The sequence below is a fragment of the Sinocyclocheilus rhinocerous genome, unplaced genomic scaffold (assembly GCF_001515625.1).
Source record: "Sinocyclocheilus rhinocerous isolate Xijiao unplaced genomic scaffold, SAMN03320098_v1.1 scaffold1325, whole genome shotgun sequence".
In the NCBI taxonomy this organism is placed as follows: Eukaryota; Metazoa; Chordata; class Actinopteri; order Cypriniformes; family Cyprinidae; genus Sinocyclocheilus; species Sinocyclocheilus rhinocerous.
The window spans coordinates 1156972-1180802 of NW_015659004.1; the positions used below are offsets into that span (position 1 = coordinate 1156972).

The following is a 23831-nucleotide window of genomic DNA, read 5'->3' on the forward strand; positions in this document are numbered from 1 at the left end:
AGTTCAGAGTCAGCCACACCTACCTAAAACGGCTCGTTCTAACACACCCCACATGTCTAAATAATATTCTTTTTAGCAGCATCATATGACCCCTTTAAGTTTTAACAACAGTGCACATTGTCTCATGAGGCACTTACACTTTGTGTCAGCAATTCAGCCACAATCTCTCATTCTAGCTGTAACGTTTCAATATATTTGTGTGATGCCACAGTGATGTCAATTCATGGAGCAAAAATAGCCTGTTTCAGTAGTTACTGATTGTGCAACTAAACTAGAAGTTATTGTCCTACGGACAAGGCTGAAATTTTTTTATGCTTTTTCTAATTCTGCAGTGTTTAGGAAGCAGATTCCTATTAGCAATATGGGCAAATTGGATTTGAAATCAGTTCAGAGAAGAGCGGGGTTCAAAAGCAGAGCACTGAAAAAATTAAAAAGGGGGGAAAAGTGGTCACATTTCACCCCCAAATCAAAATGATATTATTATTATAACCCAAAATTATAATTATTTAATTTTTTTGTGAAATTAAACTTTTTTTTTTTTTTTGCATTGATTTTGGGGTGAAATATGACTTGGATATTTTCCTGACAGAGCATCACTTTATTAACATCTTTTTGCTCTGTTTTCTCTTTATTCTCGTCTCTTACACTTCATTTCTACCCCTTCCTCCTCCACATTCATCACTCCTATGATGAGTAGTTGTGCAGCGGTTCACTGATTTTCATGCAGGCCCAATGTAAAGCTCGGACCAAAGTGATCAGCACCAGGAGAATGAAAAATACCCAGGAGGCATAAATCCCCTTATATTTCATTGCCTTCCACCACGTGCCAGCCTAAAAAGAGAAACAGAACACAGAAAAGAGGATTCCTGGTATTCTGAAATGATGGTGCGTTTTGAAATAATGAACTCTAAAAATGCTTTTATTCTTACAATCAATCCTGCAGTCGTTATAATGCAGATCAAGCACAGCAGGAAACATATCAAACTCCGCTTTCTAGGGTACCTCTGGCCAATCGATGAGCTGTATGGACGAAAAGAATGGAATGACATGCCAATATTTTACTTGCAGCCAGTGAATGTAACTGCTGGTGCTAAATAGAGGAAGGTCTATGGATAATAATTAACATACACTTTTCTGCAGTGTGGACAGCGAGCCAATGTCCGATCTGTAAATTCTGTCCACTAAATCAACAACAGAGAGACATCGAGTCACAGCTATATTAAGGCTATTATTAGGGCAAATGAAATGATAAAGAGTTTTAAAATATTGCAACCGTGCATGAATATGAAAATTTCTTACCAGAAAAGTGTTTCCACAGTGGCCACAGGAAACTCTGGCACCACTAGGCTGAGGATTCGGACTACTGGCACCAGGATGAACTGGACCTAAATTGATAATTCGCTTACTGATCCCCATCAAAAAAAAAAAAAGACACACATGTACACACAAAAACATGAAATAACAGAATTTCTGGAAACTCATAATTAAAACTAATAAGAAAAACACTATCAACTTCATTGCACAACAACCTCTGGGCATTCAATCATATCAAATCAAAAATCTTTAATGTCATTAAAATCTTTAAAATCATAATTATCTCCCGACTTATCTACTAAAGTCCACTAATAAAAAACAAAACATGTTTTTGAATATACGCTACTGTTCAAAACTTCTGTGGTGATAACATTATTGAAAGAAGTCTCTTGTTCCCACCAAGGCTGCATTTATTTAATCACAAATACAGCAAAATCATCAACATAATCTATTTTCATAAAAATATTTTCATAAATTTATGTGATGGCAAAGCTGAACTGCATCCATTATTACTATTCAAAATAACTGTTTATAACTGGCTTATATAACTGGTAATATGCTGATTCGGTGCTCAAGTCGTATTATTATCAATGGATTATTGATATATTTAGTGGAAGCCTGTCTTTTTCAGGATTCTTTGATGAAGAAAACTTAAAAGAACAGTTAAAAAAACTATATATACTGTATATATATATATATGTGTTCCTAACCTAATACTTTGTTGTAAGGCTTATGAAGGATGGTAATGTCTCTCACCAGTAAGGTCGAGGGCAGGCAATCCTCTGCGAGGTGACTTTGCAGATGAGAAGACAATTACACGGACACCTCACATACTTCTTTCCTGCTGGAGCATTCTTTATGGGCTAGATAAAACAGGAAGTTATATCACAGTCTAAACTTTCATTTAAATCTAGTACAGTTTTCAAACAAATATTGCACATAATATTAGGGATGTCTGATGACTGGAATCCTAAATGAAATGTGCTCGTTAACTCACCGTAGCCTCATTGCAGACGCCGCATTTGACCACATGCTGGTGGATTTTACCCTCCACACTAATAAGCGACTGACACACTCTGCAGCTGATAACAGGAGCACTGCCGCTCTCCGGAGAGCCCAGCGGGGAGTACGGTGGAGGAGCCTCTCCCAGCATCGACGCGGGAGGAGCTGACGGGAACGCTGGGAAATCTGGGATGGAGAGAGAGCAGAAGAGATGTTGTAAGGAGACGGCAGAGAGAGAAAGAGAGGAAAAAGAAAATGATGATTGTACTACATTTAGCAATTGACATGCAAATGAAATATTAAATATATAAGGTTAAGACTAACATTTTTTGCATCAAATAGAACTCATTACTAATAATATTATTTAAATACATATTTGTAGGTTGCCTGTGACAATGAAAAGAAATTAAAACTAATTAATAAAATAAATTCATTTTTAATTAAAATATTTGCATTGAAACAGAGGGAATTTTTTTTAACCAATATCAGAATGCAAACTACGAAAGCCAGTCTTTATCTTGCAACTCCAAACTTACAATTGTGAGAAAATTGTGAGTCAGAATTGTAAGATAAAAAGAGAAAATGTTGTAAGAGAAAAAGAGACAAATTTATTTAGCCTTTTTTACTTTTTATTTCATGGCAGAATCAACCTTCCATACAAACGGGTAAGAACAATGCTTTAAAAAAACAATACTTTACATAACATTAGTGAATACACTTACGCTAATAGATTTACACTAACAGATATGGCCTCCAAACTTTTTACTTAAATTATACATGAAGTTTATATAAATTATAAATATACATAAATAAGTACAATACTAAAAAAGTAAGATTTTTTGCAATTGATAATTCAAAAATATTATTATCTAAATAAACATTACAAAAACATTATGTAAATAAATACATCAAAATAATAAGTAAATAAATATATAAAAATATTCAACATCAATACAAAGCCTAACCTAACATTATCCCTTAATTACTAACCATATTAACTTTTTAATTAATTTTATTGCCATTTATATGCAGTTTGTGCAAAGCAAAGAAAATGGATTTGTTACCCAGAGCAATATTGTGTAGTTAGGTACTCAACATTTTTACAAATGGTCAACAATTTTAACTTGTATTATTTCTCAGTCTGTGCTGTGCTCTAAATAAATCAAAATAAAAGTAATAAATAATAAATGCCTAGCTAGTCAGCATGTAAGCGTGGGCATCACAGGCGCGTTCGAACGCTCCAATCGAATTGAAACGAATCGAGTCGTACGTTCGAATTCGCCTACGATGCCCAAAAATGCTGTGGACAGGTAGACAGCTCCAAAAGCGTTCTGTCAATGCGGGTCAGGTTTGACTCACTCTGTGGTTTGCTCGGAGGTCGGTAGGGCTCATCTCCCGGTGACAGCCCGTTCATTCCATCGCGACTGTCCGACAGCAAAGGCGATCGCTCACCGTTAGCCATGCCGTAAACGAGCGCAAAATCCTGCGGTGGATTTAGGGTTTGCTGCTGGACAATGTTGTTGCGGAGAGCAAAAGTGATGCGTGAAAGTAAAGCTCCAGGAAGCGTCACATGATCACATGATTTTTTTGCTACCAGGAAGTCGACAACAAAAATAACAACACAAACACGTGATCAAGGATTGGGCCAGTAAGCGACGAGCTCAGAAGGATTGAAAAATTAATATGATCCCTTTTTAATTAGCTCTTACTCATTTAGGTGTGCTGTGCATCTAGTGAAATATTAATGTTCACCACTACCTATACACGCCTTTATAAAAGCTGCCTGTTTTAGAGAATGTTACATTGTGCGCAAAACTAAATCCTAAACTAATTTGATTAGTCACGTTATTTAATTACTCTATATAATAACAAATACAAATAATAACATGTATTATACGCACATATAATACTCTATAATAACATTAAATACAAATAATAAACATTAAATAAACTTGTGTGCGTTCTTATGCACACACACACACACACACACACACATATATATATATATATATGTGTGTGTGTGTGTGTGTGTGTGTGTAGATAGATATCCTGAATAAAACACAGAAAGAAATGTAGGCTATATTTACCACTACTGGTTTATTTCCACTCAAACTTGGAATTTTCAAGAGAAAAAGCCAGAATATGAAAAGATGTCTTTTACTTCACATAAGTCAGAGCAGCATTAGACACAAACAATCCACAGGTAAATTACAATAAATATCAATGTAAACATTATCAATATACATGTTCATCTGTTATGTACACACATACCTCAAGCTGTCCATAAAACAGCAAAAACATTAACATTTCAAACAAAACAAAACCAAGCACTTCAACAAAAGTAGTCCAGTACCCTGAAAATGCAGCAACACTTTTGTCAGAAATTAAAGTTATAAAATACATCTTTATTTACAATCCTTATGTAAAATGGAGTACAGTCCATGTACTCAAACACACACAATAATAACAAAATGAATGATGGTGCATCCTATTGCATTTACCTGAAATAAAGTCAACACAGCTGACCTTGCGAGTGTGTCCTCATGTCCATTAAAGCCAATCAATGGTTATGTAACAAAATATATACTGGTTACAGGTTAAGATACTGCTTCAGTAACTTCAAACAAGATACTAATGAGAGAAAACTGACTAATCCTCATAATTAATATTATATTAAAAACCAATAAATGTCCTGGGTTACATGAAGAGAAATCATTTAGATGAACAGAGAAAGGAAAAAGATCCAGGTTTGTAGAAGTACCTTGTATTTGTATGTGTGCGTGTGTGTGTGAGAAGCAGCAAGCAGAAGTCACACTCACACAGCAGCACTCTTCCTTCATCATAGCTGAAATTTGCACCAATATAACATAATATTCAGTGTCCTACACATGATGCGATACTGATGAAATGTTCAAAGGAACCGATGGAAAACTGGTTAGTTACACATTGTAATCAGGAAGTGCTGAATAACTGATGCCGCCAACAGAAGGTGGGGAGGAATGGAGTGGGAACAACCAACATATTATAGAACCTGTAAATATAAGAGAAATACAAGCGGAAAAACAATTATTCTGTACACAGCTATTCAAAAGTGTGGGGTCACTTTTTTTTAAGAATTAATTTTATTCAGTAAGGATGCATTACATTTATTAAAAGTGACAGTAAAGACATTTATAATGTTACAAAAGGTTTCTATTTCAAATAAATTGTTATTTTGAACTTTTTATTCCTCAAAGAATCATGAAAAATCAATTATTTTCCACAAGCAGGAGATATGTGTTCAACATTGATATTAATGAGAATTGTTTCTTGAGCAGAAAATCAGCATATTAGAATGATTTCTGAAGGATGTGACAGAAGACCGGAGTAATGATGCTAAAAATTCAGCTTTGCATCACAGGGATAAATTACATCTTAAAATATAAAACAATTATTTTAAATGATAGTAATATTTCACAAAATTCTTGATTTTACTGTATTTTTTTTACCTCAAATAAATGCAGCCTTGGTGAATATAAGATACTTTGAAAAACATTTACAATTTGTTTTGTTTTAAATAATGTAAAACATATTATTTCTCAATGCTTTGGATTTGTAACAGTACCAGTGATGCAATTCTAACAACAGGCTTGCAGGATCAAAACAGACGCTGTAAATAAACAGCATTAAACTCACCACGTCCGAAAACCTCCCTCAGCAATGCAATTTTGGGCTTTCTTGTGTGTGTAATGTGTGTTGGGTGGGTGTTGTTGGGTTTATCTTTCATTAGTCTGTTCCTCATCTGTTCAATGGGCGTCTCATCTGTTATAATGGACACCAGCTTGGGACAAAAACAACAGAGAGACAGGAGATGACAGATCAACACATGCAAAAAAAAAACATTTAAATTTCAACAATTAATTACATAAATAAGATTTGCATTGTCTGAAGAAAATACTAGTGTTTAGAAAGCAGAAAAAGAATAGTGTTAAAGTTTTATGCATGATTAAGTTTAGACTTTAGTTTAAAAAGAGACACTTTGCATTAATCATGGGATTCATTCTATCAGCTGTGAACGAGGATCAACACACAAAACATCATCTGCAATGTAAAGGTGGCAAAAGATGTTTAAATTAATTAAATGATTCAGATAAATGCAAAATGACAAGCAGTAAAAGTTCAATATGAAATATTACAATTGTGGCATTGCTGTTTATTATAATGTTAACATATAGTCCAAAATTAGGAACTATATAATGTTGAAGCATACCTGGTCATAAAATATCACCAAGACAAAAACTCCAAAAAGTATCGACTCCACCAGCAAAATGATATAATGTGCCCTGTAGAACAAGTGACCAAGAACAGTGTGAGAGAAGTGAAAAGCTAACAAAAGAACATTAATCTTAAACAATATTTACAATCGTTATACAATTTATACGGACATATACAGGACCTATACATGTATTGGTGACTTACACAATGAGATGTTTGCTGGGAGCTTCTTCTCCTTCTTTATCTTCATCTCCCTCTCTTTCGCTCCTTATTCTCCACACCCATGCTGACACCACCAGCGCCATGGAATACAAGCTGGCCATGCCTACAATGTCATACAGAAACAATATGGCAATAGAGGAGAGGAATGGAAAACACTGAATTTCTTTACAAGTGTTCTTTAAGGGAAAGTTAACCCAAAAATGGAAATTCTATAATTTTATGTTGTTCCAAACAGTTTTGGGTCCCACTGACTTCCATAGTAAGGATAAAAATACAATGGAAGTTAAAGGGAACCCTGATACTATTTGGTTACTAATATTCTTCAAAGTATCATCTCTTGTGTTCCACAGAAGAAGAAAAAAGGTATACAGGTTTGGAGTGGCTTTTGGATGAACTATCCTTTTAAAACTTACCTGTGTAGAAGAGGAACTGAATGAAGTATTTCTGATTGAGTTCTCCAACACAGTTATTGATCCTATAAAAGAGCAAACACATTTATCAGAAAGACTGCAAAAACAAAACATTATATTGCAAACTCTTATTCTACTTTAAATACACCCGAACATGAAAATATATTCAATTTGACAACATTGGCTAATGGAAAATGATGAGAGATTCACCATGGGCAGTGATGGTCCATTCTCCTGATGCAGCGCTGACAAACTCTGCAGTGATGGGCTCGAGGAGGCCGATACGTCTCACAGCGACTGCACACTGTCCAGCCCTCACAGCCCTGATGAGAGCAACACAAAGATTAAAGACATGTCAGAGAGCAAATGCACTGTGAAATAAGATCCAAAGCCAGTAAACAGAATATACACACTATGTGAACCACTATTAAATCAACATAATAACTACATTACAAACACTGTTACAGGAGTACAAAGACCAGCAACACTCACTCTGTCATTCAGACGGTTGGACTGGGACCTCAAGTCTGAGAAGTCAATGGCTGTCTCAGGTAGAGGAACCATACCTGTAATAATAATAAATGGTACAAATGCACATTGATAGCCTTTTTGACCCTGTGTAAAGCCTGACATATGAAATGATAGTCAGAGAAATCCCATTTTTTGAGTCAGTTCATTAAACAAGACAAATTCTAACATAAAATATAAAAGTTTGCATATGTGTGTTATGTTTTGTATCATATTTAATAACAGGAAAGTATGGTCCATATAGTATGACATAGTGAGAGTATAGAGCTCATTCTTGAGAAAAAACAAACAAAAAAAACTTTCATTTAAAGGCCTAAACTGAGCAAATGGGTTCAAATGTTATTTATAGTCAAAAAGTAAGATGAAATTATGATACCTTAAATCAATTAGATCTTTATAATAGTCCAACTGACATAAAATGCATATAATTATGAGTTGTCACTTTATATCTCCCAATAATCTTAGTATGATGAAATTTAAATGTTTTGTTTTATGACCAAAGCTCTGTAGTTTTTATTGTGGGGGGCAAAACATATAATGCAAAGCAATACAACATTCCTCAAAAGCCTGTTGTATGATATTTAATACTTGCATTTTAACATGATTTCATCTTAAAATACTTACAATATGAAAGTATTCTTACTTCATAAACTTCATAAAAATCATTAAGTATTTCGCAAAAAAAAGAGACGTGTGAAGGTGGACAATTACTAAAAAGCCTTTTACTTCCAAAAAAGTATAAGCTATCAAGCAGAGGACAGAAGGCATGTAGTAGATTGTGTACAACAATTTTTAGCCAAGTTTTGATCATGCTGAATTTAGAGGATTTGAAAATTCATGTATCAAATATGATACATTAGACTTCATAGGGTTAAAACACAATCAGTCTACAATATTTCCATGAAATAAGAGCACTCACCAGGATCAGAGAACACTGCTTTTGAATGGCACGCCAGCAACAGTAATAAAATAATATTAAACACAGCTCCATGGAGAGTGCACCATACACTAAACACAAACAGAGAAAATAGATAAACATTATATTTTGCATCTCACATATGTATTCAATGCAGTAGTAATTTGTTGCCAGCTACTTAACAGGACTGAAATTAAGGAAAATGACCAATAAACCCCAAACAATTTCTTTACATTATGTGTGATAGTGTTGCCTTACTGGTTATAACAACAAATATATAAAAGCACAAGCGTTTTTTTTTCTTTCATCAAAACTCTTCCTAGTGATTGCCTGATAAATTATAAGAGGTTGCTATTTTAAAAGTTAATGTCCAAATAAAGTTGTGACATGTTACGGTTTCATGGAGAACGGAATGATATAAACTCTATACACATTTTACTTCCAAGTAACGTTACTTCAAACAATACCACAGTACACGTCCAAAAAAGAGAGCGAGCGCGGTATATAATAATATATTACAGTATAAGGTATGAAAGCTTGTTAATTTCATGTGAGATACCCTGAAACCTTAGACCACATAGTGTAACAGACTGAACGTGTAGTAAACACACGTTGAATGCTGTTCTACCGCAGTGACAACGATGCTGGTACTAGTTGCAAACAGTTTAAACGCACTGTAAACACAGCTCGCGGGAAAACACATCAGAACGCTGATAACATTCAGCACGCAGTCTGCTTTTGAACGGCTGTTGCTATGGGTGATTCTAAAAAGGAACCGTTATAAAGCGATGATCTCATGAGATCACGGGCGCTGTTACGTGAACCAAACGCTGGCTCTTTAAAGCTTCGTTCATACGGTACTCACCTTTCAGAATACGCGGGGATCAGGACATACTGAATCACAACATAGTCGGCGTAAAAGACGCTGAAATAAGTTAAAATGAGACAAATAAAGCCGCACGGGTCTCGCCGACAGCGAAACGCAGCCATCTTTCCATCTGCGGTCTTCCCGATGACGTCATAAAAGGACGGGCGTTACGTATCTTCTCGTCGTGTCCGTCGCCCGCGTTCATTAGTCCTGACCACCTGTGAACGTTTGTGTTTTTGTCTGGTGTCTGCTAATACTTCTTGTCAAAACATCATATAATTAAACATCTAGCGCAAACTTTCGAATACCTTTTATTTTTTGTTTAAAAGGAATGTTCTCACAATCTCAGATATCTAAGCACAGTGTTTAAAATCAAACAAATCACACAGATTGTTGGAATGACAACATTTTTTATTTATTTTCATTTGTTTTCACAGAACAACTAGCTTCTCATTAAGCGCGATCTGAGCTTGAGTGAGATTTGCCAGGTAGGTCACCATCAACAGATCCTGCAAAGAAACAAGAGTATGAGCACTCCATAAACACCAGAACACAGCTATGATTCAGTCTGAGAGACATTACAGGGTTTCCACTGTTTTATATTTTACAGCTTTTTGTGATTTCTTGGATAAAGCTTTTTATAAATCATTTTGATTCAGGAAGACTGGCTAAGGTACCATTAAAGATAATTTTAGTAGTACATAAAACTAGTTTGACCGATTCATTGAAAAGAGGTCAGTTCACTCACATCACTATGGCTAACATGTTTTATTTAACATATGAGCAATAACTAGCCACTGAAATATTGTAGAAGAGAAAACTTCTATTCAGCTACCTCACTTTCATTGTAAAAAAAAAAGTTCATGATGTTCCAGACATAGAAAACAAAACTGTGATATTTCCATGTTTTTCATGACTGTGGGAACCCTGAAAGCATGTAAAACATGTAGTATATCAAATTATACAGAATGTCACGTACGTTAATGTTGGAGTTCAGCATGCTCTCAAAGTCTTCTGCTGTGATCTTGGGCACTTTGTTCACAAGATCCATCAGGAAACGACCAACACTGTTATCTGCCATCACTTTACCAGACTAGAAAAAAATATATATTTCAGTTTTTAAACAAAAATGGATTTTGTGAGATCATCCTACAAGACAAGTGTTGATAACTCTTGGGGATTCTTGCATTTTCCATAAAACAACTTATTTAATATAACTGCACATTATAATGATCAAATACTAATATACTAGGGGTGCAACGGTTCTCGGTAAAAAATCGAACGGTACCGTTCTCCACACACGGTTCGGCATGCACTAGGACCGCGGTTCAACTTAAATCTGACAATGCATCTGTAATATGGTTTGTTAGAGTTCGGCTAATGCATGTTTCTGTTGATTACAAATTACGATTATGAATTACTTCATAATTCTGTTGATTATGAAGTACGATTATGAAATCGAATAAATCATTCATGATAATGACAGCTGTTTGTGTAGCTTCTCAGTGAACTACATGAAAATACCACATTTAATAACATGTTTTTACTCCAAACTCACTTCATAACGTCAGCCGAGTGTTTGAATAAATCCTTCTGTGAGATGACGTGGCTTCTTACATAGAATAAGGCACACAACATATTTCATAGTATTCTAAGCAGTGATAAAGACTATGTCGATTAGCATTGCATTATAGATATACTTTATTATAATGAAAATTATAATAATAAGAACTCAGATAAACCATATATTGCCGTAGTCGTGTATTTATTAGTCACGTTGAATCAACGAAAGCATTTACAGGTGCATCTCAATAAATTAAAATGTCATGGAAAAGTTCATTTGGTCTAATCACGATTTCGATTTAATTTCGATTTATATATATTTTTATATATTTACACGTATTCATACACTTTTTTAAATAATATGCATTAATAACTTATTAAAATAAAAAGACGGAAAGTCTTCTGTGCAGCAAAGCAATTAATAAAGAATGAAAAAAACAACTCTTTGGATAGAAATTTGGATAAATTACCTCTGAAACCAAATAGGTCACCAAAAAAATGTATATTATGTCCCAAAGAGACACTCACCAGTACATCTTCTATATATGAGAGCACTGTGGACAGCATTTCTTGTACGCGTCCTGCTGCACTGGCCACCTGGGCCAGGTCTGTGGTCAGTCCATTGGTACGGCTGGGAGATGCACGAGTCCTATGTAGAAGGTCAACTATAGAAACAGGTGATCAATCCATTATAAGAATGTGCTCAAAAGAAAATGCTATTGTTAAAATATGCAACTGTAACAACAATCCAATCCAAAATATTGTGTAAACCAGTAGTGCCATTCAATTTAGAATGAATAATCCACAAAAATGTTTATAAGTGGAAAAAATTCTGACCTCCAATGCGCTCTGTGTCATAGTAAATGTACTTGACTGTCAATGGGGTGAACATGACACCAACCGTCTTGCCCGGAACGCCCATCTGGGAACTAACAACACAAACAACAAATAAACACTGCTAGTGCGGCAGAGGAGAGCAGCAAGAAATAATCTACCTTTGTCTAGATGATCTTACCTGACATAGGCACGGATGTTCATTTTGTTGCTCTGCAGTGCCGTGTCCACAGTCAGGTGAATGGGGTTCGGAGCCTCTCGGCTGTAGTACTCGTGGATCAGAACAGAGTGCTCTGTGATGTCATATCCTGTGGCATACCTGCAAAACAAAAGATTGTGCTCATTATGTTTGCATTTTAAAAGAATTTTTCCGCCAAAAAGGAAAATGTATTCACTCTCAAGACTATCCAAGATGTAGGTAAGTTTGTTTCTTCATTGGAACAAATTTAGTGAAATTTAGCAATAAATCACTTTCTGCAGTGAATGGGTGCCGTCAGTATGAGTCCAAACAGCTGATAAAACATCACAGTAAATCACTCCAGTCCATCAATTAACATCTTGTGAAGTGGAAAGCTGCTTCTTTGTAAGAAACAAAATACATCAACATATTGGTCTAGAACTGTTTTGCATATTTCTCTTTTCACCAGCGAAAACAGTATTACAGAGAGAGGACTCTTTATATTAGTTGGAAGCTACTATTTGAAGCTAAAATGCCATCATGATGGAGTTATTACAAACACACAGCTTTTCACTTCACAAGATGTTAATTGATGGACTGGAGTGGTTTACTGTGATGTTTTTATCAGCTGTTTGGACTCTCATTCTGATGGCACCCATTCACTGCAGAGGATCCTTAAGTGAGCAACTAATATTATATAATCTAATGAAGAAACAAATTAATCTACATCTTGGATGGCCTGAGGTGGAGTAAATTTTAGATTTTGGGTGAACTAAAGACAACTGTATCACCATAATGACTGGCAAAATACTTAAAGCCTTTCTACTGTTGAAGTGATATTTAGTATCATTGAGACATTATTGCAGTTTTGCTAAATATTTTGAATGTGTTTTTTATTGCCATTTTATTTTAAGTTTTAGCTAGTTTAAGTTTAGTTTTTTTGTCAATTCTATTAGTTCTTTACGTCTATATTCTATGATATGTTAGTGCATCAAGTTCTATGAAATGAAAATATAAACATTCACTTGAAAACTGAAATAATTTACACTTCATTTAATGTTTATTTTATTTCAAGTAACAATAATGTATTTTATGGTTTTAATTCACTATATTATCTATGCTATGAAATTAATCTGAGACAAACTAAATTGTTTGAATTCCTTCGCATAAGTGGCCACATACCATCCAATAATGACTTCACTTGGCGAAACCTTCTTATGGAGCTCGTACATGTTCTTGGCGAACTCCATGTCAACAGCCACCTATGATATAGATATTGTAAACAAGGATGAGGTCACTTTTGTGTGTTGTTCACTTTTTCTTTGAAGGATCATGTTTTTGAAATTCATGTACCGTGATATTTACACGGTGGAACTCCAAAGTACATTCAATAATTTTATAGTACATATCCAAAAATATGGTGGTCCCATGGTAATTTCTAGAAATGTTTAGTAAGTGTAAAGTAATCATTCAGGTAAACGGCATATACCACAGATACTATGGTACACCACGAATACCTCATAGTACTTTAACGGGAAAATGAGATGATGCTGTTTGTCTCACCTCATCTTCAGACTCATTGTGAGGAACAGAGAAGCAGTTGGTGACTTCAACTGAATGCTTGTCTGTTGTTCCTGTGTGACACAAATTAAACCAGTTAAGTGGTGAGCTTTAAATTTAGTGCAGATGCGCTTTCTCATCCTCTTCATCCATCCTGCTCGACTACAACACATGCTTCATAAGACAAAACGACGCTTATGTTGTCTTTATTAAACGCGACTGTCTCGGACTTCACTCCGAGAAAATAAAGGACCCACCTAGTAATGTTCCGATCACGCGACTCGCTCCCTCATTCCTGCGCTCGTATGAGTCCACAATCGATGCCAAAACCACCGGGTGGATTTTCACGACCGGGCCGTGGACCGCCATGATTTCGTAGAGGAAGTGAAGGATGATGATAAACAGAGAAGAAGAGAGAGAGCGCAGGTCTCCATGGGATTCGTGCTGCTGCCCCCTAGCGGATGTAGGTGGCTGACAAAAACAGTTTGAGACCACGTTGGCCAGATTGGCAACAATTATTTCTAAAAATAAACAGAAAGTTCTTAAATTTCAGAAACATTTCCTCTATTTCTAGGTCACAAATCAAACACATAATCATTATCATGTGAACTTCTTCAAAAGCCCTTGACTGCAGTGAAGCACAAGATGCTCATTGGAACGTCATGCTGCATAACATGGATCATGTGGTTTAGCATAAACTTGCTAAATTCAAGTCAGCATAAGTGCTGTTGCAACGATCAAATACTAAGACTATAGTACATTGAATTCAGCAACGAATTCACTTCAAGGCAAAAAGTGACAGGTGAAAAATGTGTAAAAACAACGTCAGTTGCCAATGTATTTATGTAATACTTGACTACATTATGTTTAGATTAAATTATTCTGATGAAGGCGAGTCTCTCTTTAGAATTCTTCACAGCCCATTCAGTTGAAAAGGTATTTACTGTACATTCAGCTAGTCTATCAGTGAGGTGGTGGTAGATGTTTGACTGTACAATATGCCCAGCAGGTGGCGAAAGTTCATTATTTTTTCTGCCCAGTTTTCCTAGCTTAATCAGACCCACCTAATTAAAACGTAAACTTACCAGAGGAATTCAAAACAAAAAAGTATATATTTTTAAATGCATCGGTTTCAAAGGGGATTAAAAGTGTCTGTAATGATAATGTCTGTAATGGTTATTATGTTTTTTATACATAAAAATACATAAAATAATTTTTATACATACATTATAAATATTTATAAGCTGCACACTGAAATAGACACTGAATTATATGTATTTAATGTCAAATGTTTGTAAAGTCATGTAGCCTATATCCATGAACCTTTTATGTTTAAAGCTTTACCTGATTGAATTACGTTTTTATACTTCCATTTTAGCTGCTGCCACATTCTTTTTTTCTTTTTTTTTTTGGCCTGTGGGATACCATGAAAATGATTATTAGTTCAATAACTTGCCATTCTGCCAGTTTTCACCTCTAATATTATAACAGGGATTAAGAATTAAATTTAAGCGTTGAATCGCAAATATGTGGTGAATCGTAATTTAGGAGCTCCATTGATCATGGCTTTTTATAATCAGCAGAGTTGAATGAACTAACTCAAGTCAGCTGTAATTAAACCAAAAACCCAGAGTTTCCCATCACAGGGCAAGTCAACTCAGAGTTAAATTTTTAACTCAGAGTTGGTTGAACCTCCTTGTTGAAACAGGGCCCTTGTATCTGTCACTGCAACCACACGTATTAGCCAATCAGAAATCTTAGAGGAGGCTCTGCCAATTGGTAAGTTTGGGGCGGGACTCCTGGCTGAAGAATTTAAGGAGTTGTTTTGAATTTTTGTACGGGCTACCTGTTTGTGAACACTCATTATTTTATTCAGATTCCTTTTTTGGGGGGGGGGGGGGAAATGGCTTACAGCAGCTTTAAATATGAAGCTATGCAAATTTTGCTGCCTCTGGGCAGTCAAAAGTCAATGCAATGAAATTATGCCGCAAGGCAGCGGAAATGCACGGCAGTCTTAGCTATCAAAACTCCCTCTTGGTTCTCAACAAAATGTGTTCATTCCCCAAAACAGTGTCAAATCACTCATACAGAAAAGTGCATAATGTAAAAACCTAAAATCTAGCTTGCTGTGCCGTTGGTTAATACCTGCTAGTCACATTGGTTCATTTGATGGTTCGTTTAGCTCACTAGTGGCTGACATCACCTGGGGGCATCATCAAAATGCATATCATTTAAATATTTAGTCCAAATTTTAAATTTTAGCCCTAAATTCAAATAAGAAGTGAGTTTGTTTGGTGGTTGAAAACATTTTTAATACTTGATTGACCTGAATCTGGAAAATGTTGGCAATTAGTTTTTAGCATGTATTATTTTTTATTTATAGCTATGAGTGTCCATGGGTTTATTAGTAAAATGATTCAGTTCCCAGTATTTCATTATACATGCCATATTAAATGATATAACTGAAATTAAACTTCTGTGCCCATCAAAAATGCATAAACCTCAGAACAATTTATTCCAGTGGTTTTACAATGCCAGTTGATGCTCCTTGAAACCACCGCACTCTATCAATAGTATTAACTTTGTAATTAGGGCTACTGTTTACAAAGGACATGGGACAGTGACCATATTCGTGTTCCATAAGTGTTAATCTTTTCATTTTTAAGGGCTGAAATGCTTCATAATTATTGATCTTTTTATTTTATTGTCACTATTTCAAACTACAGTCCTTAACTTATTTGTTTCTCTCAAATAGACAGCAAAACCTTAAATGTGGCACAGCCTCTATCCTGCATTGCAGTGTCATTTTGCATTGTCAGCTGCCTGTTATTCTACAGTTTCAGCTTCTTTGGGTCATATCATGTCTCAGAAGATATGTGTTCTTGTGGGATCTGATAAATCACGCAGAGTTATGTCAGTCTGATGACTGCTGATCCAATTATCTGTCTCCAGATTTCACACATCACAGCTCAGCTCATTTCCGAAAGGTTTTAAAAACTTTTTTAAGTAGCAGAAACACAGAAACTCCATCATCATCTCTCTGCTAGTGAGGTCGTTGCTGCATACTTCTAACGCAATTTATTATCTTGGAAACATCTATTAGGCTATAGGCTATATTGTTATTAATTTAACAGTTCACAGCATAAATCTCTTTTCTAATTTTGTTAAAAAAAATATGCAATATATTTTAGAATGTTTTGTTGTGTCTCTTCATGCATGCAGTATATAGATCAATACTTTGTTAAAAATATATTTAGTCTTTTTTCAATGATTTATTTTCACATTACAGTAGTTTTCCTAATTAGTAAAGTTTTACACAGAAAGAAAATAATTACTTTTGAAAAATATGTTCCCAGCGCAATATAAATGAAAAACAAGAAACTCCATATAGCGCATACACACTTCACACCTCTTTTCACACAAAACAGTGTTGCTGTCTGTTAATGTGCTTCACTGCATACTGTCGCCTCTTTTTCTCATTTAGCTGAGTCATCCTCTTAATGTCTGAGAGCCATAATAGTGGCAAACGTGTGTTGAAAGTTAAGTGTGTGTCAAACATCACAGTCTAGGATGGACAAAATGTATAGCCAATAGAGGGCCATTGACCCCAAACAGACATCCACCACCATACTGTGATTTTGAGAGTAAAACTGATCAAACTTTCAAAAGTCAAAGATATTGCAGATCTGCATTTGCTAACTTAAAGCAATAGTTCACTCAAAACTAAAATTCTGTCATCATACTCTCCCTCATGTTTCTGAATGAAAATTGTTTCAAAGAAAATCCTAAATCATTTTTCATATGAGTTTCAATGCAAAATATGGACTGCTGCTTTTGTGTTGGTGATTATAACTTTATGACACCCGCCAGCTTCAAACAATTTTAAACTCGTTGCGATCAGCAAAGCTTACAGGAAGTACGCCCCATGTTGTCACGGTTACGCTAAAGAACTTTGGAACATTTTTGATGTAGGCCTACGCAATAAACATCATTTTATAAATGCATTGCACTGTTATCACTATAACCGCTGTAAGTCTGAAAAGGGCAATCTGCCGATCACCAAGCCAAAAAACTGATAAGAATGGTCATTGTCACTCACGTCAGAGCCAATTATCGATTTTCAGTTTCATGCACTAAGTGCCCAGCTACCTATTGGCAGCCTAGAGACAGTCCAGAAATCCCTGCTGGTTCACAGATTGGCCCTAATGCATTTTTAATGGCACTGAATGTCTCATTCATGCTTTTGATCAGTGCCTTAGCTCTTATTGGCACATTGATTCTCAGGCCACAACAAACATACATTTTCTCCACAAGAGAACTATTGAAGGATGCATAGCCTCTTAAAAATTTCCCCTGCTCTCAAGGACAACACTGATGAGTGAGCGAATGTGGTCGCACAGTCTAATTTACTAAGCAGGGAAGGCTTGCAACTTTGATTAGTATAATAATAAGGCCATCGCAGACCGCCTACTGATACATCCACCAAGTGTCTAGGGAAAATATCTTAGTAAATTATGCAAAGATGTGTTTTGCAGAGACCAGCATCCAAACAAATTATAGAATAATAAGAAGTCCAGCTGGTCAGAATCCATATCAGACCGTTTTACTGTTATCTTGTTTTAAGCCAATGTTCTCATCATGCTCCACTGCTTCATTAGCTGAATGCTTATCTTTAGCTTTACCTGAGTCATGACAGATGTGAATATTTGAGAAGGTAGATTTTGTTGTTGTTGTAGACTAGATGTTTTTTTTATTATTATTACTGGTCTGCTATTAACATATTAGGATAGTTGTTGGCATATGTTGTTGTAGGGCAGTCCCAGATTTTAAAAAAAATATGTTGAAAGAATGCTTTTCTAACGTTCCCATTAAGTTATGAAAACATTATTCCTGAATCTTCTCTTAACATGCAAAACATCCAGCTTTTTTTAAAAACTTTTTTTCTTGGTTATATGAATGTTCCATTTTACCATTTTGCAAACATTATGGGAAAGTTACCTTTGAAAATATATAAGTATTAAAGTTTAAAAAAAGTTAACCAATGTCCAACTAAAATGTTATTGATTTTTAAATAGTATAGAATGTTATTAAAAAACAGATAACTTCGAACAATCATTCTATTAACATTACTGGAAGAATGCTTATTTCTTTGAGTAAACTTTGCTAGAACAAATTTCTGAGAATGTTCCCTGTTAGCTGAGATAATTTGTGCCAAATTACATTCATCTGTAATATCGTTTCCTGTTTTACAGTTTTCTTGTCACAAAATAGCGTGTTGGTTATACTCAAGTTAGTCCTTAATTTCTGGTGAAAGTTATCCACTAGCATTCCCATTTAACTTATGGCAGTTGCTTGACTGGCATATACACATTTTTTAAATTAACAATATTTTATTAATAACAAAATTTTTTTATTTTTTTATTTTTTTAGAAAAAAAAGACATTATTGCAAGAAAAAATATTTTGGCAAACCACTTTTTTGAATGATTTTCTCACTTTTATTGAACCTGATTTCAGTATGTAGTTACTTTAAGCCACAATAAAAACACAAAAATGTCTGATTTGATTCAGAAATGTCAAGCATATTCATCACAGAAGAGATGAATGAGAGTCTGAATGATGAAATGCATTTAATTGAATAAATAAATCCATGCAAGTGAATGTCATGTCATATGAAAATTAAATAATTTCAGAAATTGAAAACATGTTCATCATACAGTAGTCTGAAAGAAGTAGTCATATTCAAGTCTGAAATGTATTTGAAAAGTTTTTGATTGTTAAATATAGAAATGTATAGGAACATGAGTGTCGTGTCGTTGACCCTAAACATTTTTATGAATGTGGGAAAAGGACAAAGATCCTTAAGACGTGTACATGTATGAGTCACAGAGATCACAGAGCACAAGGTTTCATTTTTGTAGGTCCACATAACTGCTTAATTTATGAGTGTTCAGTGAGTTTCCAGCCAGGTCGAGATTAAAAATGTTTAAGTGATGATTCATGTCAAAAATTCCATATTTGAGTTGAAGCTGTAGTTTAGTGATAAATGCTTATGCTCCAGGGCAAGTAGAACTGTGTCATTTCTTGAGCTCATCCCCCAATAGTTTCATTTTTCTTTCCAATAAAAGTGAACTATTTTAGAGGGATGCATCTTGGAATCTCCAATCTGTTCATCTGCAAACAAATTCAGATTTAATGCTGTTTTGGAGCACAAGAAGAAACAACACAACCTCCCAAAGTTTCACTTCAGTCTGTTTTCTTGCCAGCTGCATTGGTAGTGGCCATCTGCCATCCTGTAGCATTACCCGGGAGAATCTGTTGTACAAGCTTCCGAGAAAAGCTTCGCTTTGCTGCCCTACTCAGCAATGCGGATTGTACGATAGTGCCTCTGGAGGCATTTATTCCATCTGTCCAGAGGACAGATGGCACACTTCAGTCCACTGCGGTCACCCTCTTTTGAATAGTCTAGAGCAGGTGTACACACAAGGTGGGTTAGTATAAAGTGCTGTGGGTACAAATAAAAAATGCAATGAAAGCTGAAGTCACACAGATACATTATTATATATTATGTTTTAAAACTCTGGCAAAAGGGAAATGCTGAACCCTTATATGCATGAAACTATTGCCAAATTTACACTGCAAAGGTGCCACAAAGTGCTTCCGAAGTGACATTTAGGTGTCTTTGGCTGTCAGCAATTACAACTGTATACTTTGATATAGGGGCTGGGAGGGTCTTTTATGTAGCATTGCGGCTTTACACTGACTTTTGAGCAGGCACAGAGCAATCAGCGGTGTAAAGACACCTATATATTTTATTTCTGTAATTTGACACATTTTGTGTAAACAGCTTATTCAATGAGAGAGAAAAAAATATGGTGTGGAACTTGACTGAATTGTGATAAGTGGGATAAATAAAAGGGGTTTGTGAGTGAAGGAAAGTTTTTTTTACCAAGTTGAACTACCATTCAAAAGTTTGGGATCAGTAAGGTTTTTATTTTTAATTTTAAATTTTTTTATTATTAAATTAATGGTTTTATTCAGCAAGAAATTGCATTAAATTGATCAAAAGTGACAGTAAAGAATTTTACATTGTTCCAAAAAAAAATCATATTTTAAATAAATGATGTTCTTTTGAACTTTTTATTCATCAAAGATTCTTGAAGAAAAGTATCATCACAAAACATTTAAGCAACACAACCGTTTTCAGAAATGAATAACAATAAGAGTGTTTCTTGAGCATCAAATCAGCATATTAACAAGATTACTGGGATCAAGAATCACGTGACACTGAAGACTGGAGTAATGATGCTGAAAATTCAGCTTTGCTGTCACAGGAATAAACTACTTTTTAAAATACATTCAAATTTAAATTGTAATAATATTTCACAATATTGCTGGTTTTACTACATTTTTGATCAAATAAATGCAGCCTGGGTGAGCAGGAGAACAATCTCACTGACCCCAAACTTTTATTCGGTAGTGTATGTTGATGAAAGACTGACTAAAGTTTCACAATCAGTGTGACATAGTGAACCACCATATGACTAGTTCTGATTACAGCTGCTAGTTAACACCTGATGTAGAGGAAACGTAGAGGTGTTTCCTCATAATGACTGGAAGACATTGGAGTGCCTGAGATGCTTACGATTGTCATGTTGTTCCCATGCTGGATCCTATAGGGATGGCTTTATGACTCAACATCCTGCCTGCTGGTGATGACCTTCATAAGGATACAGGTAAACAATACTGCCTGCTGCAATGAATTAGGTAAATTAGCAACATGCTATTCCCAGCAGACAGCGGGGGAGTTACGCGCTAAAGGATGAGGCTTATCATTATGGTGGATGCCAAAAAGCAGTGCCAAATGGGTTGGTGGCCACCAAAGGTGATTGTATTGTGCAGAAAGAGGATTTGACTGAATTTTTAATTTACACAATGCAAAATGCAATGGGTAATTTTGTTTTATGTATTGTATTGCATTTCACAAACAACCATCATAGCTCAATCCTGCAATACTTTGAAGGTAAATAATTAAACATTAAGAAAAGTGGCTCTTCATTCTAATGTTTTTATAGTTCAGTATATTGTTTTCCACATCTATGAACATACGGCTGTTAGCACAGTCCACAGGAATCCATAATATAATCGAATTTTGTCTGCCTAAGGTTTAGGGTTAGTTTAGGGCTAGTAAGATTTTTATTCTTTTTTGGAAAGAAATTCATATTTTTATTCAGCAAGGACACAATAAACTGATAGAAAAGTGACTAAGACTTTTACATTGTATAAAATAAATACTGCTCTTTTAATCTGTTTTTATTCATCAAAGAAAGTAAAATGTATCTCGGTTTTTATTAATATTAAGCAGCACAAATGTTTTCAACACTGTGATAAATGTTTCTTGAGCACATATTCAGCATATCAGAATGATTTCTGAAGGATCATGTGACACTGAAAATTGGAGTATGGCTACTGAAAATTCAGCATGGCAGCACAGGAATAAATTACATTTTAAATATATATATATATATTTAAAATGTAATTTATTCCTGTGCTGCCATGCTGAATTTTCAGTAGCCATACTCCAATTTTATATAGTTTTATATAAGAAATTGTAATATAATTTCACATTAGTGCTGTTTACCGTTTTATTCTTGTTTAAATAAATGCAGCATTGGGGAGCATAGGGAACTTATTTTAAAAAACAACACATTTTTTTTTACAATTAATATTGCTATAAATAATATTCATATTAATATTATAATAAGCAATATTCATATTAATATTACTATACATAAACACATAAAAATATATAAATCCAAATTAAAAATATTACAAAAAAGATTACAATATATATTTATTCAATACTGAATTTAAGCTGCTCCATTACGTATGCAGGAAGTTTACTGTGGTTTCATGTTGGACACAGCACAGACCTTTGGGAAAGAGCTTAAATATTCAGCCATTATTTGTAGTTTTGTTGACTTTGTTGTCATAGAGAGAACAAAACATTACTAGACATAATTTGCGTGTCTTTGAAGTGTGAAATGGCCACAAGACCAAAGCAAAACTATGAAAAAAAATTCAGCCATTTGTTGGGTGCTTTGGGATTTTGGAGACAGGGCAAAAAGAAAGAAATAAAGTTCATAAAGACAGAGAAATAGAACAAACAGTACTAACTTGTAAATTAAATGAAGATGTATTTAATTTCCCACATAATGTCATTAAAAAACACCACCACATAACATGGTTTAATTGCATGCAAGGTTTAGCACCTGTTTCAGTAAAGATTAAATTATGCAAAAATTCTATTCTATTCTATTCTAGCATACTATATCTATTGTGTTTGAAGCAGAGGGCATGCACTGATGCACTGAGCATGAGTCCTGATGTATCTCTTCACCTCTTAACTCTCTGTCAGCAGGACAAAGCCAAATTATGTATTTTTTTATCTGAATAGAATGTCAGCCAGGCGAGAGCGCTGTGTGTGTACACATGCATGTGTGCATGTTTGCACATTTGTAAATCCATATCTGTGTGTGCACAAGCATGTTTGCGTAAGAATGTGTGTGTGTGTGTGTCTGGCAGGGTGACTAAGGGTGGTTTGCCTTCAGGCTGCTGCAGTCGTGCTCATTCACTGACCCAACACTGACAAAACATGTCTGCACACACAGCCCCCTCTCTACTGTCAACCCAACACCTGCCGAACAAATCTCTTGCACCTCATTACATATTAACTTCGGGCTCACAGTGCATTGCAATGCATAATACATTGAATAAACTATCAATTGCTCATTGAAGATTTGGAAAAAATCACCAGTTCAAGTATTAAACTTGACTTGCATGTGCCGTTTATGAAATATAAATTATAAATACACTATACGTTCAAATGTTTGATGGGCGGTAAGACTTTTTAAAATTAAAAAAAAAAAAAGTCTCTTAAGCTCACCAAGGATTATCAAAATAAAAAGTAATATTGTGAGATATTATTGTAATTTAAAATAACTGTTTTCTATTTGTGTATTTCAAATGTAATTTATTCCTGTGATGGCAAAGCTGAATTTTCAGCATCTCCTATATATATTTTATATATATATATATATTTATTTCTATATATATATTTCATTTTTTCAAAACGATTTAAAACGATGGAGCTGGTCACATATATGAGACCTGGGCAACCTTC

At 34.8% G+C, this 23831-nt stretch overlaps 3 protein-coding genes across 3 annotated transcripts; all 3 read right to left on the reverse strand.

The window, feature by feature from the left end:
* Nucleotides 1-522: 522 nt before the first annotated feature.
* On the reverse strand, nucleotides 523-3901 carry pip4p1b (phosphatidylinositol-4,5-bisphosphate 4-phosphatase 1b). The gene is made up of 7 exons (XM_016531698.1): nucleotides 3676-3901; nucleotides 2312-2502; nucleotides 2071-2177; nucleotides 1300-1405; nucleotides 1129-1181; nucleotides 930-1020; nucleotides 523-831 (listed from the first exon to the last, which is right to left on the reverse strand). The coding sequence occupies exons 1-7, from the start codon at nucleotides 3776-3778 to the stop codon at nucleotides 685-687; spliced, it is 798 nt and encodes a 265-aa protein (XP_016387184.1). The 5' UTR covers nucleotides 3779-3901; the 3' UTR covers nucleotides 523-684.
* Nucleotides 3902-4398: 497 nt separating this feature from the next.
* LOC107723165 (palmitoyltransferase ZDHHC3) lies at nucleotides 4399-9683 on the reverse strand. Its single transcript, XM_016531692.1, has 9 exons — nucleotides 9512-9683; nucleotides 8650-8738; nucleotides 7695-7768; nucleotides 7413-7525; nucleotides 7206-7267; nucleotides 6775-6895; nucleotides 6566-6638; nucleotides 5992-6136; nucleotides 4399-5347 (listed from the first exon to the last, which is right to left on the reverse strand). Exons 1-9 carry the CDS (start codon nucleotides 9634-9636, stop codon nucleotides 5256-5258), a joined length of 894 nt encoding a protein of 297 aa, XP_016387178.1. The 5' UTR covers nucleotides 9637-9683; the 3' UTR covers nucleotides 4399-5255.
* A 221-nt stretch (nucleotides 9684-9904) lies between these two features.
* Nucleotides 9905-14051, reverse strand: LOC107723164 (eukaryotic translation initiation factor 3 subunit F-like). The gene is made up of 8 exons (XM_016531691.1): nucleotides 13907-14051; nucleotides 13653-13723; nucleotides 13272-13351; nucleotides 12093-12230; nucleotides 11915-12006; nucleotides 11606-11742; nucleotides 10494-10607; nucleotides 9905-10023 (listed from the first exon to the last, which is right to left on the reverse strand). The coding sequence occupies exons 1-8, from the start codon at nucleotides 14016-14018 to the stop codon at nucleotides 9946-9948; spliced, it is 822 nt and encodes a 273-aa protein (XP_016387177.1). The 5' UTR covers nucleotides 14019-14051; the 3' UTR covers nucleotides 9905-9945.
* Nucleotides 14052-23831: the final 9780 nt, after the last annotated feature.

Excerpts from the sequence above, each read along its gene's own strand:
- pip4p1b (XM_016531698.1), bottom strand. The coding sequence starts at position 3,778 with ATGGCTAACGGTGAGCGATCGCCTTTGCTGTCGGACAGTCGCGATGGA. Across the intron at positions 2,178-2,311 it reads GCGTCTGCAATGAGGCTACG|CCCATAAAGAATGCTCCAGC; the intron begins GTGAGTTAACGA and ends TGTTTTATCTAG. Across the intron at positions 1,406-2,070 it reads GCCTGCCCTCGACCTTACTG|TAAGCGAATTATCAATTTAG; the intron begins GTGAGAGACATT and ends GATGGGGATCAG.
- LOC107723165 (XM_016531692.1), bottom strand. The coding sequence starts at position 9,636 with ATGGCTGCGTTTCGCTGTCGGCGAGACCCGTGCGGCTTTATTTGTCTC. Across the intron at positions 6,137-6,565 it reads TGGTGATATTTTATGACCAG|CTGGTGTCCATTATAACAGA; the intron begins GTATGCTTCAAC and ends TTTTGTCCCAAG. Across the intron at positions 5,348-5,991 it reads GAGGGAGGTTTTCGGACGTG|GTTCTATAATATGTTGGTTG; the intron begins GTGAGTTTAATG and ends TTATATTTACAG.
- LOC107723164 (XM_016531691.1), bottom strand. The coding sequence starts at position 14,018 with ATGGCGGTCCACGGCCCGGTCGTGAAAATCCACCCGGTGGTTTTGGCA. Across the intron at positions 13,724-13,906 it reads CGTGATCGGAACATTACTAG|GAACAACAGACAAGCATTCA; the intron begins GTGGGTCCTTTA and ends TGTGTCACACAG. Across the intron at positions 12,007-12,092 it reads AACATCCGTGCCTATGTCAG|TTCCCAGATGGGCGTTCCGG; the intron begins GTAAGATCATCT and ends TTGTGTTGTTAG.